The sequence below is a fragment of the Poecilia reticulata genome, chromosome 11 (assembly GCF_904066995.2).
Source record: "Poecilia reticulata chromosome 11, P_reticulata-male-v2, whole genome shotgun sequence".
Taxonomy (NCBI): Eukaryota; Metazoa; Chordata; class Actinopteri; order Cyprinodontiformes; family Poeciliidae; genus Poecilia; species Poecilia reticulata.
Window position 1 is genome coordinate 21,648,569 of NC_088840.1, and position 14,749 is coordinate 21,663,317.

The window sequence follows — 14,749 nt, forward strand, 5'->3', positions numbered from 1 at the left end:
AAGAGGTTCAGGTGAGAATCTGCATGGAAAGTTTTCTTCCTATCGACATTAAACACAATTAAATACATTTGTAAAATTTCTACTTCATAAAGAACATTTTATAAGATGGTCATGTCTACATGTGGAGTAACATGGACTCAGTGCAGCGTCATGACATTTTCTAGAAGCGACTGGAGGGAGAACTGGTCAGACTCTCTGGTCCAGTTCTGGACTGGTTCCAGTCTGACCTGAAGAACTGGGACTTCTTTGTGTCAGCAGGAAACGTCTCGTCAGATTGAACAGAATGTGGGGAACCTCGAGGTTCAATCCTGAGACCATCAGATTTAATATCTACAAGCTGATCAGATGAGAACAAGAAGAAAATATTACTAGTGGATTTATTGCTTTGGTGCTGTGTTGGTTGTTTTATGAAGTTCTTTATAAATAAGTATGAATCTGATAAACTTAAAATCTCTATTAATTTAATAAAAAATTGATCCAGAAATTTCTGAATATGTTTCAAACAGAACCTTTCAACCAAAAGGTGAACTTGTTGTTTTTATACATTTATTTCCTGGTAGCGATGATCAGACAGGATTCCTGTCATTTCAACAAGTGAACACACCTCTGCTGTCAGAGGGTGCGGATCTTCAGGTTTGTCCAGTTCAGGTTCTGGAGAATCAGGTCCAGTTCTCCAGTTGACTCTGACTCGGTTTGTGTGAACAGAAGGAGAAGCAAAGATCTGATCAGGTGAGGTTTAACTCCAACGTCTACTGGTTTCCAGTCCTGACTGGGTTTTCTCTCTTTCTGTTTGACAGAACCAGAAACAGAACTGGACCTGATTCTGGTTCTGTTTATGACGCAGAGCGGAAGCACCTGATTTCAACCAGGAACTCTGATTTTCTCTTGAGTTTTCATCTGTAACCCAGACAACAAGCTGAGTTTGCTTCCAGTTTTATAGTGGAGTCAAACTGGTACCAGTAGGTTCTGAGTGTTTGTGGCCCAGCTGAGATATCTGGGTTCCTGGTTGGTGGATGGAAAATATTTCAATACAAAGTCAATAATTTATTGATCAGAGAGAATTTCTATGGGCTTTTATCAGTAGAAAAAGTCCTCTGACACCACCAGTCTGTGGTGTCAGAGGACAGCTGATCACATTTCAATCAATTATTGGTCAATAATAAGTGATTATGGTGACCTAACAACAAAGCGCCCCCTAGAATATTTAAAAACATCAACTGCTGCTATTTAGACCTGAATTGAGTTAAAACATTAAACCATCAGAACCTTTAAAAAAAATAACACATCCAGCAGAAAGTCGGCCATTTTGGATCAAATGTGTCATTTTTAAAAATGTTCTCTTTTTTTGGACATTTTTGCAAGAAAAAAAAAACACCTTAGATTTGTCCTGGAGAGCTCAGATCTAACACAATTTAGATAGCTTTTGATGAACACTAGTAAGTCTGTTTATTTTTTTTAATATTTTAAGTACAGAATCCATTCAGTGACAGTGATATTTCAGTGATATTTGTTGTTGTTTTAATTAAATAAATCAAAGTATGGTTATCTGTGAATATTTAGAGACATTTTGAAGTGTTTTTCTATTTTATGATCAGTGTTAAATATCTGGGTTGGTTAGTTAATTTAATATAAATGAACTGAGAGTTTCTTTATAATCAATGCAGTTTTTCCTCTTTGGGTTGGTTGCAGGATGTTGACGTTTGAGCCAAATGGTTTGGTTCCTGGCTGCATTGAGGTTTTTTAGTTTCTAAGTAAAACTGTAGCAGATGTGTTGAGTTTTGTTTTGTCCTCTTGGAATCTAAGTTATACATTTCAAGCCAGAAAAGCAGAAAACTGTTTTTAACTCACGTTGTTTAAAAACCTGATCAGATTTATTTCATCATCAGAATGGAACAAAGGCAAAGAGGCTTCAGACTCGTTTCATAATGTTCCTTAAAAAAAACCCAGCTGCTTCTGCCTCTCTGATTATTGAGATTAATACGGATTAATCTGGTCACCTGAAAGCTAAACACCTGAGCAGGAGGCCAGACTCCTTTCTGGAGTCTTTCCTTTCTGCAGCTGATGCTGCCACCTAGTGGTAGCAGTAACGCATTACAGTCATATGGTAAATAGGAAGTTTAAGAGGTGAAGAAGTTTACGTTTCTACCAGGAGGATATCAGAGCCTAGAATGACTGACAGCCAATGCCGAACATTATTCCTGGTGAAGAAAAATTTTATATGTGTGTTTATTTTTTTCTACAGTCAGTATGTAAACTGACTAGAAATTCAATCAGTTTACGTACTGACATATAGCTTTAATTATATGTTTTTCTGGTGAGTCTGTGCTTGTGTGCTTAAATGAGCACTTTTCATCTTTTATTGGATATTTTTAGTCTCCATTCCTAAATAGCAAATACATTTATGAAATAAAGCCTGAAAGATAATAAATCTTCATGTTTTCCAGGTAAAAGATGGCGCAGCAGCAAGAAGTGAATTTTGGTAAGTGATCAGAATCAGAAATTAACGATCATAAAGGAACAAACTGACCAATCACAGCCTGTGTTACTGCCATGTGATGAAGCTCAGCCTCAGTGTGTCTTTATTGTTTTCATGCTTCCTGTTCAGTGAAGCTCTGGTGGAAACATTGTGAGTTTCTGTGAAACCTGAAGATAAAAACTGAACTCAAATGGAAACAGAACTAAAAGGAACCGAAGTAAAGAAGCCTAATCAATTTATCCCGTAATCGCATCATTTATTACTAATTCATTGTCTCAGATGGAAAAATTTGCTGTGTCTTTTATTCCAACTTTTGGTGAAAGAAATTCTAAAGCGTAGAGACGTAGATGAGTTCAAGGGCCTTATGTGTAAAGCGTAGGTACTAGAGGTGTGCCGATCGATCGGTCACCGATCATAATCGGCCGATTTTCGTGAAAAAGTGCATTATTGGTGATCGGCGATCATTGGCTCTTGTTGCCAATACCGATCACCTTCTTCTCATTTCGCAGCCTGCCTGTGCAGCTGGTCTCCTCTTTCCTTCACACTGCGTAAAAGCGCAGCAACAAATCCTAAGGGATGTGGAACTATAACGCACCGAGTGAATGGGGTAGTTTGCGTGTTGTGGCGGAAAATTGAAGCACGTCAAAATGCATCAACACAACGAAGCTAATACGACATAAAAACAATGCCATACTTGACGGAGTTTGGCTGCATCGAGGCTCACTGCAGTAAAAAAGACATATGGAGGATCAGATAGCAGGTAAAGCAGCGCACAGCTACAAACACTCACCCGGATTAGCATGACGGTCAGAAAGCTAAACAAATAACCTGCAAAATTATTTAAGTCTTCGAGCTGCGATGCAAGAGGCTGGTTCTGCTCTAGCTGTTGAACCGCTGCTACGCGCTACAGGTAGTAATATTTCACAGACGGAGCACCGCTTCTGCTCCACCTGGTAGTGACTCTCACACCGAACCTCTGCTTAAAGCTGCAGCATCTAACTTAAAAAAATACATTTTACATACGTATTAAAACTTTCACTGTCCTAACATGAGACAGATAATCTCTAAAAAAATAATCGATCTCCTCCCTGCTCTGCATAATTACTCCGCTCAGTCAGAAACAGCCACTCAGAACTAGCAGTAATCAGCTAGCCGCCATGCTACCAGGAAGTTTTCATTCAGTAACTCTGGATTGTTTATTGTAATGGAACCTGTATTTGCCTTTGAATGTTAAGTTTTATACTTGAATTTTTTTGGCAATGTTGAGAAGTTTAATTTTGGCTCTTTGCATTATTTAGCCTCTTCAGAGCCTTCATATGTTTTCAGTCTGTTAAAGATAGTATTACCGATAGCAGTACAATTTTCTTCTTGGAAAAGTTATTAAAAACAAGTTTTTGTCTAAATTAAGGTGAATTCATGGTTCCTTTTTCCACATAATGTAACCGGTAGTGTTTATGATAAAAAAATAAAAAATAATTATGTGATCTGCATCGGTGATCGGCCCTCATGGGTGATCGGTATCGGCAAGAAAAAACCTGATCGGCACATCTCTAGTAGGTACGTACAAAAAAGTGTGGCGCCATATTTTACGCACAAATCAGCATGTGTAAAAATGAATGTTGCATGAAAATTTGCATAAATATATGCAAATTTTTTCCCTGGCGTAAAAATGTGCAGCAGCAACACAAACTTTTTCTGTGGACAATATCAAACTAAAAAGCGTCAAAACTCATCTAAACACACTGAAATCTGACAACATTCATCACTTTTTAGACCAAGAATCACCAAACCTGATGTTTTTTACATGATTTTACGAAGTAGATTTGATTAAATGTTTCTGCTATGTTGTCTGTAAACAAAAATTTTGTGATAGTAGCTGTTTGTCGAAGTGAGCCAATGTTGTTTGTGCTTTCAAAGATAACAGCAAAGTGAGCTGTCAGAGCAACATCATTTGATCTTCATCACAATTTTCTCTGACACTTCTAGTTAAATGAATTCTGTCTCTGATTTCTGCCTGCAGAGGAAAAACTTTTCAATGTTCGTAGTGAGTTTGTGGAAAGAGTTTCTGAGGAAATCCTAAATCAGCTCCTCGATGGCCTCCTATCAGATTGTGTCTTTATTCTTTCGGAGAAAGAGAATATACTTCAGAAGAACCAAACCAGAGCAGACAAGGCCCGCGACACCATAGATTCTGTGATAAAGAAAGGAAAAAGAGCCAGCAGATTGACGATCCTACGTCTTCACCACAAAGATCCAACTCTGTCCAACCAGCTGGGTTTGTCCTCAGATTCCTTTGGTCTAGGTGAGATACACAGTTAATTAAAGCTGCTTTTACAGTCTCTAAATGTATAATTAGTCTTTGATTTGATTGTAAATTTTGTTCTCAAATATTTCCTGACGTCAAAACTTGTTACTTCACTGAAAAAGATATTAACCTTCTTGATGTGTGATGACACAATCGATTCTCGGTTCAGCTTGTTGAATATTGAAATGAAAAATTAAATGCAACTGAATATGTAATTATACCATGTACAATTTTTTTAATTGATGGGTAAATATGGATTATATTTTTTGACACCAAATGACTAACCAGAAGGTCAGCACAACTTGTGCACCCAGAGGTAAAATACATGAATTTGTAATTTTTTTTAAATGATCAAATATTTTCTGTACATTTAAAAATAAATGTACAGAAGCAGCTGTGGCCAATTCTTTTCAGATTTTTGAAGCCACACTCAATGTAGAACCTTGAGGTTCTGCTTCTCTGGGTTGCCCCCTAGTGTAGTATAAGCCTGGCAGATCACCAGGCTGTATAGTTTGATTGTGATTTTTCTGACATTTCAGCACCAGTGTCTTTCTTTTTGTCATGATGGGTTCAGTCTTTCTCACCCACATTCAAGAACACCAGACGGAGAACCAAAAATCAGTAAAAGAGATTTATTGGGAAAAAAAAAAAAAGGACCAGAACTGCAGGTCCAAGGGAGTTTGGCGACAGGTTTGGGTTCACTGGAGCAGGGGGAGAAATGGAGGCGAGTTCAGGGCAGCTTGATTTTAGAATTGTACGCAAACAAAGAAACGTTCTTACTTGGATTGGTGGAGCTCTGAGCCGAGGAGAGTACTGCGGTTACCAGGGTGGAGATCTTGGTGGGGGGTTTGCTGCTAGGCCAACAGAGGGACTGCGGTGGAGCACGGATGGCGTTGGAGGGCGGTGAGTTCTTTAATTTCTAATGGAGCAGAACGAGGGAGACAGCCAACATGGAGGTCCAAGGAAGGTTTGATTACTGCAAGGGTGTAAGTGGACCTCGGGCTACCGGTTGGTAACATCCAATGGCATCAAGAGGAGGTGAGTTCACAGAAAACAGTCAGGGGCTCAGGCTTCCAGTGGTTAAGTACCACAGCATTACAAGGAATCACCTGGGGAGGAGGCACACAAAGAATCACCAAGAGTTTCACAAGGAGAGACACGGGTGGCCTGAAGTACCCTAACTGTCTAACACTCAGGCAAAGTAGTGTTGGCTGCTCCCTCCTCTTAAGCTCCTCCAGATGAGTAGATGACTTGCAGGTGAACCTGTTGAAGATGGTAATGCCCTCCTGAACGCAACCTCTAGGCAGCCTCTGGTGGAGAAAAGGAGAAAAAACAGCAAACACAAAACACCCAGGATCCCAACACTTTTGCTATTTAAGATTTCTTCTCCTCATTCTTATTTCTTTTTATGCTTTTTCTGATTTCTTCTACATATGGCTATGGCTTCCTTTTGCTTTTTTTCTCCCTTTTATGCTTTGTTAAGCTCTTTCTTGCATATTCTACAGCAATCATTCTGCAGATTTCAATTCTCACCACTGTTTCACTAGGACAGTGTTTCTCAATTATTTTCTGTCATGACCCCCCACCCCCACCAGGAATCTTTTTTTTTCGTGCACCCCCTGCTCGCTGCCCTTCCCTCCCCAGAATTTAAATACTATTGCGAATCTGTTCATATTTAATATTTATCGTACAAACCACTGGCTCCAACATTGTATGACCTTATTATCAAAACCGTTTTTATTATTGTAAGCCTCAAAATTATTTCCAAAATCAGTTTATGAGTGAATCACTAACATTTAATCAAGACTACTCAGTTTGAAAAAGTGCAAATGATTCACTGGGATGTGCATTTTTAGACTTAATGTATAGTAAACCTTTTTAGAACTGTAAGCATTGGTTACTTATCAGCTTCTTCAGTTTAGTTTTCCACAAGGTACATACAGTAGTTCTTAATATTTATTGTGGAAAAATTTGGAGCAATATTGCTTATATTTCAGCTTGTCAGATGAGAAGAGATGAAAAGTGTATAACATTTTTCATTGACAATAAAAAGACAGGTTTCTTCTATTTCCTGGCCTTTTTCTGAGAGCTACAGTTACTTGCTTATGATGAAGTATAAGTGCCAGGCTCTGAGTTTTTGATTTTCGTTTTAAATACGAGTGAAGTTGGACGAGAATAAAGACAAATTTTATGATGGCTTTTCACCATAGTGCGTTAAATTGTCTAATACTGAGGATCTTGTAAGGATATAGTTGGTACTGGTTTAACAAATGACTGCGTACTAAATGTTTTAGCACATCAGAAGCAAATTTTCAGCCCCAAGACTTTGAAACGATTGCTTACACAACTTTTTATTTAACCGAAAGAACCAGACTTGCTGAGCGGATCACGTTGCATATCACTCTATCGAAGGTTTTTAATTTAACAACTTTACTCCGCCAATATTGCGTCTTTACTCTGCCAATAGTTTAATTATTCTGCTGATACGACTGGGTTCTCGTAGTATTATGACTGTATTCTTGTATTTGAAAAATAAGAATCTCTTATCCTGGCCATTAACCTCTGCTGCCGTTTTTCTTTTCACTGTCAAACTTCCCCATCTCTCTTCTAGATATATATTTCAAAACATCCGCACTTGTATCCTTCGCTCCGTTTTTTGCTTTTTTCTTCTGCTCCGTTTACAACATTGCTGTGGCTACTAATACTGGTTTGAACAGGCAAACTCCGGTCACTGCTGCCACCAGAGGCTTGTTTATCAGTTAACATAAATAAAGACAATTATAAAGTCCTGCTTCTCGCCACACCCCCCTGGGGGTGGGGGTTATTTGAGAAGTACTGCACTAGGAACAGTATTTTTTCTATTTTAATCTCAATTTCTCCCTCCTCAAAGACAGAAGTTGGAATGACTTTCTGGTTTAGAATTATTTGTATTATTTTTCTGTTAACATTTCATTTTCCCTTCATTAAAATTTATATAGAAAGCCCCTCTGAAAATATCAAGATTATTGTATCCCTTATATTTAACTGAAGTGTCTCTTCTTGAGTATTTTTCTTTTTTTCAGATTTTGATGTTCGGTGTCGACAGGAGCTTAAAGAGCATCTGAAGAAGAAGCTCCAACGTCTCTCTGAAGGCATTGCTGAACATGGAAATAAAACAGCTCTGAATGAGATCTTTACAGAGCTCCACATCACAGAGGGGTTAACTAGAGAGGTCAACCAGGAACATGAGGTCAGACAGATTGAACAAGAATCCAGGAAACAAGAAACAATCAGAAGAGAAGATATCTTTAATGTCCTACCTGGAACAGATCAACCAATTAGAACAGTGATGACCATGGGAGTGGCTGGCACTGGGAAAACCATCTTAACAAGGAAGTTCACTCTGGACTGGGCTGAAGGCAAAACCAACCAAGATATTGATTTCATATTTCCCATCGCTTTCAGCGAACTAAATAATTTGAAAGAAGAAAAGTTCAGCATGGTGGAGCTGATTCATAGTTTGTTTCATAAAACCAAAGGAATCAGCAACTTTGAAGCATTCCAAGTTCTGTTCATCTTTGATGGCCTGGATGAGAGTCGACTTCCTCTGGACTTCGAAAACACTAAAACATTAACTGACCCTGAACAGTCCATCTCAGTGGATGTTCTGATGATAAACCTCATCAGGGGAAAACTGCTTCCCTCTGCTCTCCTCTGGATAACCACAAGACCTGCAGCAGCCAGTCAGATTCCTGCTGAGTTCACTGACATGGTGACAGAGGTCAGAGGGTTCACTGACCCCCAGAAGGAGGAGTACTTCAGGAAGAGATTCAGAGATAAAGAGAAGGCCAGCAGGATCATCTCCCACATCCAGAAATCAAAAAGTCTCCACATCATGTGTCACATCCCAGTCTTCTGCTGGATCACTGCTGAAGTTCTGGAGAATGCGATAATGACCAAAGATGCAGGAGACATGCCCAAGATGCTGACTGAGATGTACATAGAGTTCCTGCTGGTTCAGCTCACATTCAAGAAGAAAAAGTTTGGAGGTGCTGAAAAAGTGGCTGAGAACAAGAAGCTGATTGTTTCTCTAGGAAGACTGGCTTTTGAGCAGCTGCTGAAGGGAAAGATGATCTTTGATGAATCAGACCTCACACAGTGTGACATCAATATCAAAGATGCTTCATTGTTCTCAGGAGTTTTCACTGAGATGTTTAAAAAGAAGAGAGGGACGCGCAACATCTCTGTCTACTCCTTTGTCCATCTGAGCATCCAGGAGTTTGTGGCTGCAGTCTACATGCTCCACTGTTTCACCAGCAGGAAGTCAGAGGTGATCCAGACGTTCCTGGGAGAAGAATACAGAGAAACATCTCTAGATGAGTTCATGAAGAAAGTCATGGAGAAATCCCTCAGCAGTAAAAATGGCCACCTGGACCTGTTTGTCCGCTTCCTTCATGGTCTCACTGTAGAGTCCAACCAGAGTCTCTTAGGAGGCATACTGGGTCAAACAGAGAACAGTCCAGAAACCATCCGGAAAGTCATCACCAACCTGAAGGAGATGAACACTGATAGTATCTCTCCTGACAGAAGCATCAACATCTTCCACTGTCTTGTGGAGATGAACGACATCTCATTTTATCAGGAGATCCAAAGGCTGCTGGATTCAGGGAAGAAACTCTCAGTGACTGACTGTTCAGCTCTGGCCTTCATGCTGCAGATGTCAGAGGTTCTGGATGAGTTGGACTTGCAGAAGTACAACACATCATGGGATGGACGACGGAGACTGCTTCCAGCTTTGAGGAACTGCAGAAAGGCTCGGTGAGTCCGGATGTTTTCATTGTGTGAATGCTGATTCAGCACTTTTGTCCTCCTGTTTCTTCTACTTCTTCTTCCAGTTGATTCTGGATCTTTTTGGTCTTTAACTATTTCCTTCATTCTCTGGACTATTTCAGCCATTCGAACATTTAAACATTCAGCTGATCCAGGACAGCTGCAGCTTTTGGTATTTAAATGTTTTGATCATTTTAAAAACATTCCACTTTTTATCAGTTTTTAGGTTGAAATAAATAGAAACACTTCCTTTCTAGAAAATGTTTTCTATGAAACATCCCGTCAGCCAGAGACACATTTTAAACTTTAAGCTCTTCTTTACTCATTGAGCCCTTGCTCAATAATTCATCTTTTAGGATTTTTACTGTTTGTATAAAATAATTGTTTAGGTTTAATAAAAACTTGTTCCATTAAAATAAACCCCTGCATTGATGTTGTTGCGCCATAGAAACTAGTTAGAAACTATGTGAACCAACTTTTCCTCCTCCCACTAATTTCCTCTGAGTTTGTAAATGAGAACAAAATGTGGTGTGTGAGAATGTGGATTTTGTGTGTTTTTCTGTTAATTTAGTCCCTGTGTTGTCGTGTCTACTCCCTGATTAATCAGGAACTGCACAGATTCCTGTGAGTTCCTGAGTTACCCAGTTCCTGGGTCAAACTCAGTAAATTGAAGATCAGATGTTGATCAGATGATGACGTCACTGTTATCATCCAGATTGATTTAATTAGAACTGACTTTATTTCTGCTCTCATCACAGACTTGGTGGCTGGAGGATCCAAAAGGTTGATTGTGAAGTTGTGGTCTCAGCTCTGAAGTCCAACCCAGATCTGACTGAACTGGAAATAAGTGAGATCGACATATATAAAGGTGGAGATGCTGATATGAAGCCTGTGTCTGAGATCCTGGAGAGTTCCGTCAGTAAAGTGAAGAATCTGGGGTTTGTTTTCTCCATTTATCCAATAAAATCATTCATTAATACTTTAATTCTTAGTTTAATGAATAATTTTATTCTAATATGTTTTCAGTTAAAGCGACCTCTTTAAATGTGAGAATAAAATCTCTAACACATTTTACCTTGTAAATATTTTCTTATTTCAGACTTTGAGATTATTGAACTTTGTTTTTCAGTTTTTCACTTTAAAATGTTTTTGACTGATGAACAAAATGAGTAAAAATAATTAAAATGTTAATTAATGATGGAGATGTTTCAGTTTGGTTTGATAAAGATTCAGATTGTTTTATTTCTCATTTCTGATTCTCATCTTTACATCCAGAATGAAGTGTTGTTCCTCCAGAGCTGAGCCACAAACACTGACCAGTTCAAATAATCATTAATGAAACATCTAAGAAGTGACTGATTGTAGAAAAGCAAATTTATATGAAATGAATAAAGTGAGGTTTGCAGCAGCAGGTTCATCAGCTTTGTTCTGAAGCTGTGGTTATGTTGGGCCGGGTCTTCTTCGGTCTGACAGCTGTCAATCGGTTGGAGCCTCGTCTCTGTGATGAAGCTTCATCAGGTCACGTCTCCTTAGGAAATAATGGCCTCCATTGGCTTTCAGCAACTTTAATGAAAACCCAATGCCATTAATGAATAAACTGAGAGATTCTGATCCAGTTACCAAGTCGGGTCTCCAGTTGATGATCAGGAACCAGCAGAAATAGGTCACTTTATCCAGGCTGCTGCTCATAGAAAACTTTGAGTTTCTTTTTGATAAAATATTCTGGTTCTGCTGGTTTGGACTCTTTAAACCAGTTTGACTGGATCAGATGTTAGAATCAGTTCATGATGTTGATTACCAAACATCATTTATTTGTTCATATTTCAGTTTTAACTGTATCCTGTTGGCTTCAGCTCACATCTTTTATTCTTTATTCAGATTGGAGAGCTGCAGTTTGTCAGAGACCAGCTGGACTTCGCTGTTCTCAGCTCTGAAGTCCAACCCGACCCATCTGATAGACTTGGAGCTGGACAACACTATTCTGGGAGATTCTGGAATGAAGGAGCTCTGTGGTTTTCTACAGACTGAAGGCTGCCAACTGGAGAATTTGAGGTATATAATTATGTAATTATTGATATTTCTGTGAATAATTATATATTATTCATCATAAATCAAAGTTCATATCTTCTGTTCTAATACACTGAGTGCCTTTACATCTCGACTTAAAACCCACATTTAGAGTTGCTTATGGCTAAATAAGGGTTAGAGTCCCAGTTGATGGCTTTTCAACCAAAAAAGGGATGTGGGTTTTAATGATTTTTTTAAATTTACTTTTTTTAATTTTTGATTTTTATTTGATTGTTTATTACTCTGTGTTTTTGTTTTTAATGATGTAAAGCACTTTGAAATGCCTTGCTGCTGAAATGTTCTATACAAATAAAATTTGATTGATTGATTGATTCAACCCAGTCTAGAAAAGAGAATTCTGGCTCCTGGAATCTGACAGGAACAAATCTATTATCGATGATTGATGCTTCAACACTTTGATCAGAACCTGGGATGATTTTACTGACTAAAATCCTCCAACACAACATGACCCAGTACCAGGTTCTGGTTCTGGTTCTGAAGTCTGCAGGTCTTCATTGAAGCAGCAGCATGTTGGCATTAATATTATTCAGAATCTTTAATTGGTTCTTTTGGACTGGTTAACCTGCATCCTGTTGGCTTCAGCTCACATCTTTTATTTTTTATTCAGATTGTTGAACTGCTGGATGTCAAAGATCAGCTGTGGTTATCTGACCTCAGCTCTGAAGTCCAACGACCTCTATATGACAAAACTGGACCTGAGAGGAAATAACCTGGAGGATTCAGATGTTCGGCAGCTGAAGCGTTTTGTAGACACGTTAGAGTAAGTAAATGTTTGTAGTGAGTCCAGCGGCTGTCAGCATCTTGAACTAAACCCAGTTAGATTCAAAGCAAAGCTCCGGTGTTCCCAGTAAAGCTGCAGCTTCTCAGTGGAAGGAGAATGGTTCAGGCTTCCTGATTGGACACAGAGACAGCAACCAACCAATCAGAGGAGCAGCAGCTTGGTGTGTTGATGTAAAGATGAGTGTTGTTGCTGTGTCCGTGTCTCCAGAAAGTCCAGCTGGACTCCAGAGTCCAGCTGTCCAACATGTCTAGAGACAGTGGTCCTCATTCATCAAACTGTGGCAGCAGTAGATCTGATCTCAGATCTGCTTGTTCTCTCAGTTCAACAGTAAACAACGGATCAGGTTCATCTTGGTCACAGCTGAGATCAGTCTGACTGCAGCCTGGAAACCGTCTACTGGATGTGCTGCATCACTGACTGCTGCTGGAGAGAGGCTGGAAACACTCACTGATTTGCTCTCTTCTTTCTTCTCTCTGCAGGTGGGATTCTGTCCATTCTTCCCGTCGCGGATCCAGCTTTGTCACCGTCATTAAAGAATTTTTAAAGTGATCTCTGTAAAATAGAGAATGGTGTCTGTGTCCTGCTGATCCTCAGACGTTGAAGCTGCAGCAGTTAGAGTAAAAAGAGACTCTGACTGGATCATGATGATGACCTCTGACCTCAAAAATTTTCCTCCTGTTCATTTTCTCATGTCTGTCTGATATTGTTTGTCTCTTTGGAACAATAAAGATCCAATTCAAACTGGGCTTCATTTAGAGACTTCATGGAGTTTTGATCTGAACTAGATTCAACTGGAAAGTTGATCTATTTGATTCATTTTCATCCTGGAACCAGAAATGGTCTGAGAATGGAAACATGGGAATCATTTTCAGTTCAGCTTTGAATCATAAAAGACCCTTCAAGCCTCTTTTCTCTGCTGCTTCTTCTTCTGTTGACAGGAAAATGTTCCTCAAAGTTCCAGAGATAAAAAAAAAAAATTCTTTACTGGAAACTGCAGAGAAACTTCAGCTTCCATCACAGAAACCAATTTAAATGCCCAGATGGTTGTTGAGGTTTTGGAAGGTTCTGGTTCTGACAGATAGGAAAACTCTGAGCATGCATCAGCATTCTTGGTCTCCTTTAGAGTCAAAAGCGGATAAAGTTCTGGTCCAGATGGGATCTGAAGTCCAGTTCTGAGCAGACTTGCTAGTTACATTTACTCAGTTACTTTTACTCCAGTAATCTCCAGTAAAAATGTTATATTATTTTTACTATGCTGTTCTTTTCCTGAGTACTTTTATTTTTAAGAATTTTTACTCTGACTTCAGTAAATTTTCTGGCTCCTCGACTCGCTGAGAGTAACTTCACTGAATGAAGATTAAACTTATTTTAGACTAAAATTCACCAGACACACACCTGCCGTTTCTGTTACGATTTATATGTTTTATTTTGAAAGAAACTGATTCGTAAATATATTCACCTTATATTATTATTCTGACATGTTATTTATATAATAATTTTCATTAGATTTAAAAAAAATCCGAACTTTATATTTAAAGTTATATCTATCCATTCATTTTCTGTACACCCTTGTCCCTCAGTGGGGTCGGGAGGGTTGCTGGTGCCTATCTCCAGCTAACGTTCTGGGTGAGAGGTGGGGTTACCCTAGACAGGTCGCCAGTCTGTCGCAAGGCAACACAGAGACACACAGGACAAACAACCATGCGCACACACACTCACACCTAGGGGCTATTTGGAGAGGCCAATTAACCTGACAGTCATATTTTTGGACTGTGGGAGGAAGCCGGAGTACCCGGAGGGAACCCATGCATGTACAGGGAGAACATGCAAACTCCATGTAGAAAAACTGGGGCCGGGAATTGAACCCAGAACCTTCCACAAAAATTTTTTGTGTCGTCTGTAAATAAGTTTTTGATAGAAATTCATTTAGAGTTATGTAAATTTAAAAAGTAGTTTGATATCAACAAATTATCACTAAATGTAGATAAAACCAAGTTAATGTTATTTGGGAATTCTAAATAGCAAAGCGATTTACAAATAATAATTGATAATGTGAATGTGGAGAAAGTGACTGAAATTCGGTTTTCAGGCAAGCGGATAGACTGAACACTGTGGGCGGCTGCACATTAGATAATTAACATAAGTGTAGCTTTACGGACGAACCAGAACATTTATTTCTTATCTCAGTCTCAACAAATGGAGGCGGAGCTCATCGTGGCGGCACGGAGCTGGTAGACGAGTTTCTGTGTGACGAACAAAGTTGTTAAATCCCGTCGCTAACATGAACACA

The 14,749-nt window shown here is 39.1% G+C and overlaps 1 protein-coding gene across 1 annotated transcript; it reads left to right on the forward strand.

Annotated features, from left to right (window-relative positions):
• The first annotated feature begins 611 nt into the window (after positions 1 to 611).
• On the forward strand, positions 612 to 13,204 carry LOC103472614 (NLR family CARD domain-containing protein 3-like). Its single transcript, XM_008422369.2, has 8 exons — positions 612 to 729; positions 2,445 to 2,479; positions 4,497 to 4,778; positions 7,844 to 9,578; positions 10,349 to 10,528; positions 11,469 to 11,642; positions 12,286 to 12,438; positions 12,939 to 13,204. Exons 2-8 carry the CDS (start codon positions 2,452 to 2,454, stop codon positions 13,006 to 13,008), a joined length of 2,622 nt encoding a protein of 873 aa, XP_008420591.1. The 5' UTR covers positions 612 to 729; positions 2,445 to 2,451; the 3' UTR covers positions 13,009 to 13,204.
• The last annotated feature ends 1,545 nt before the right edge of the window (positions 13,205 to 14,749 follow it).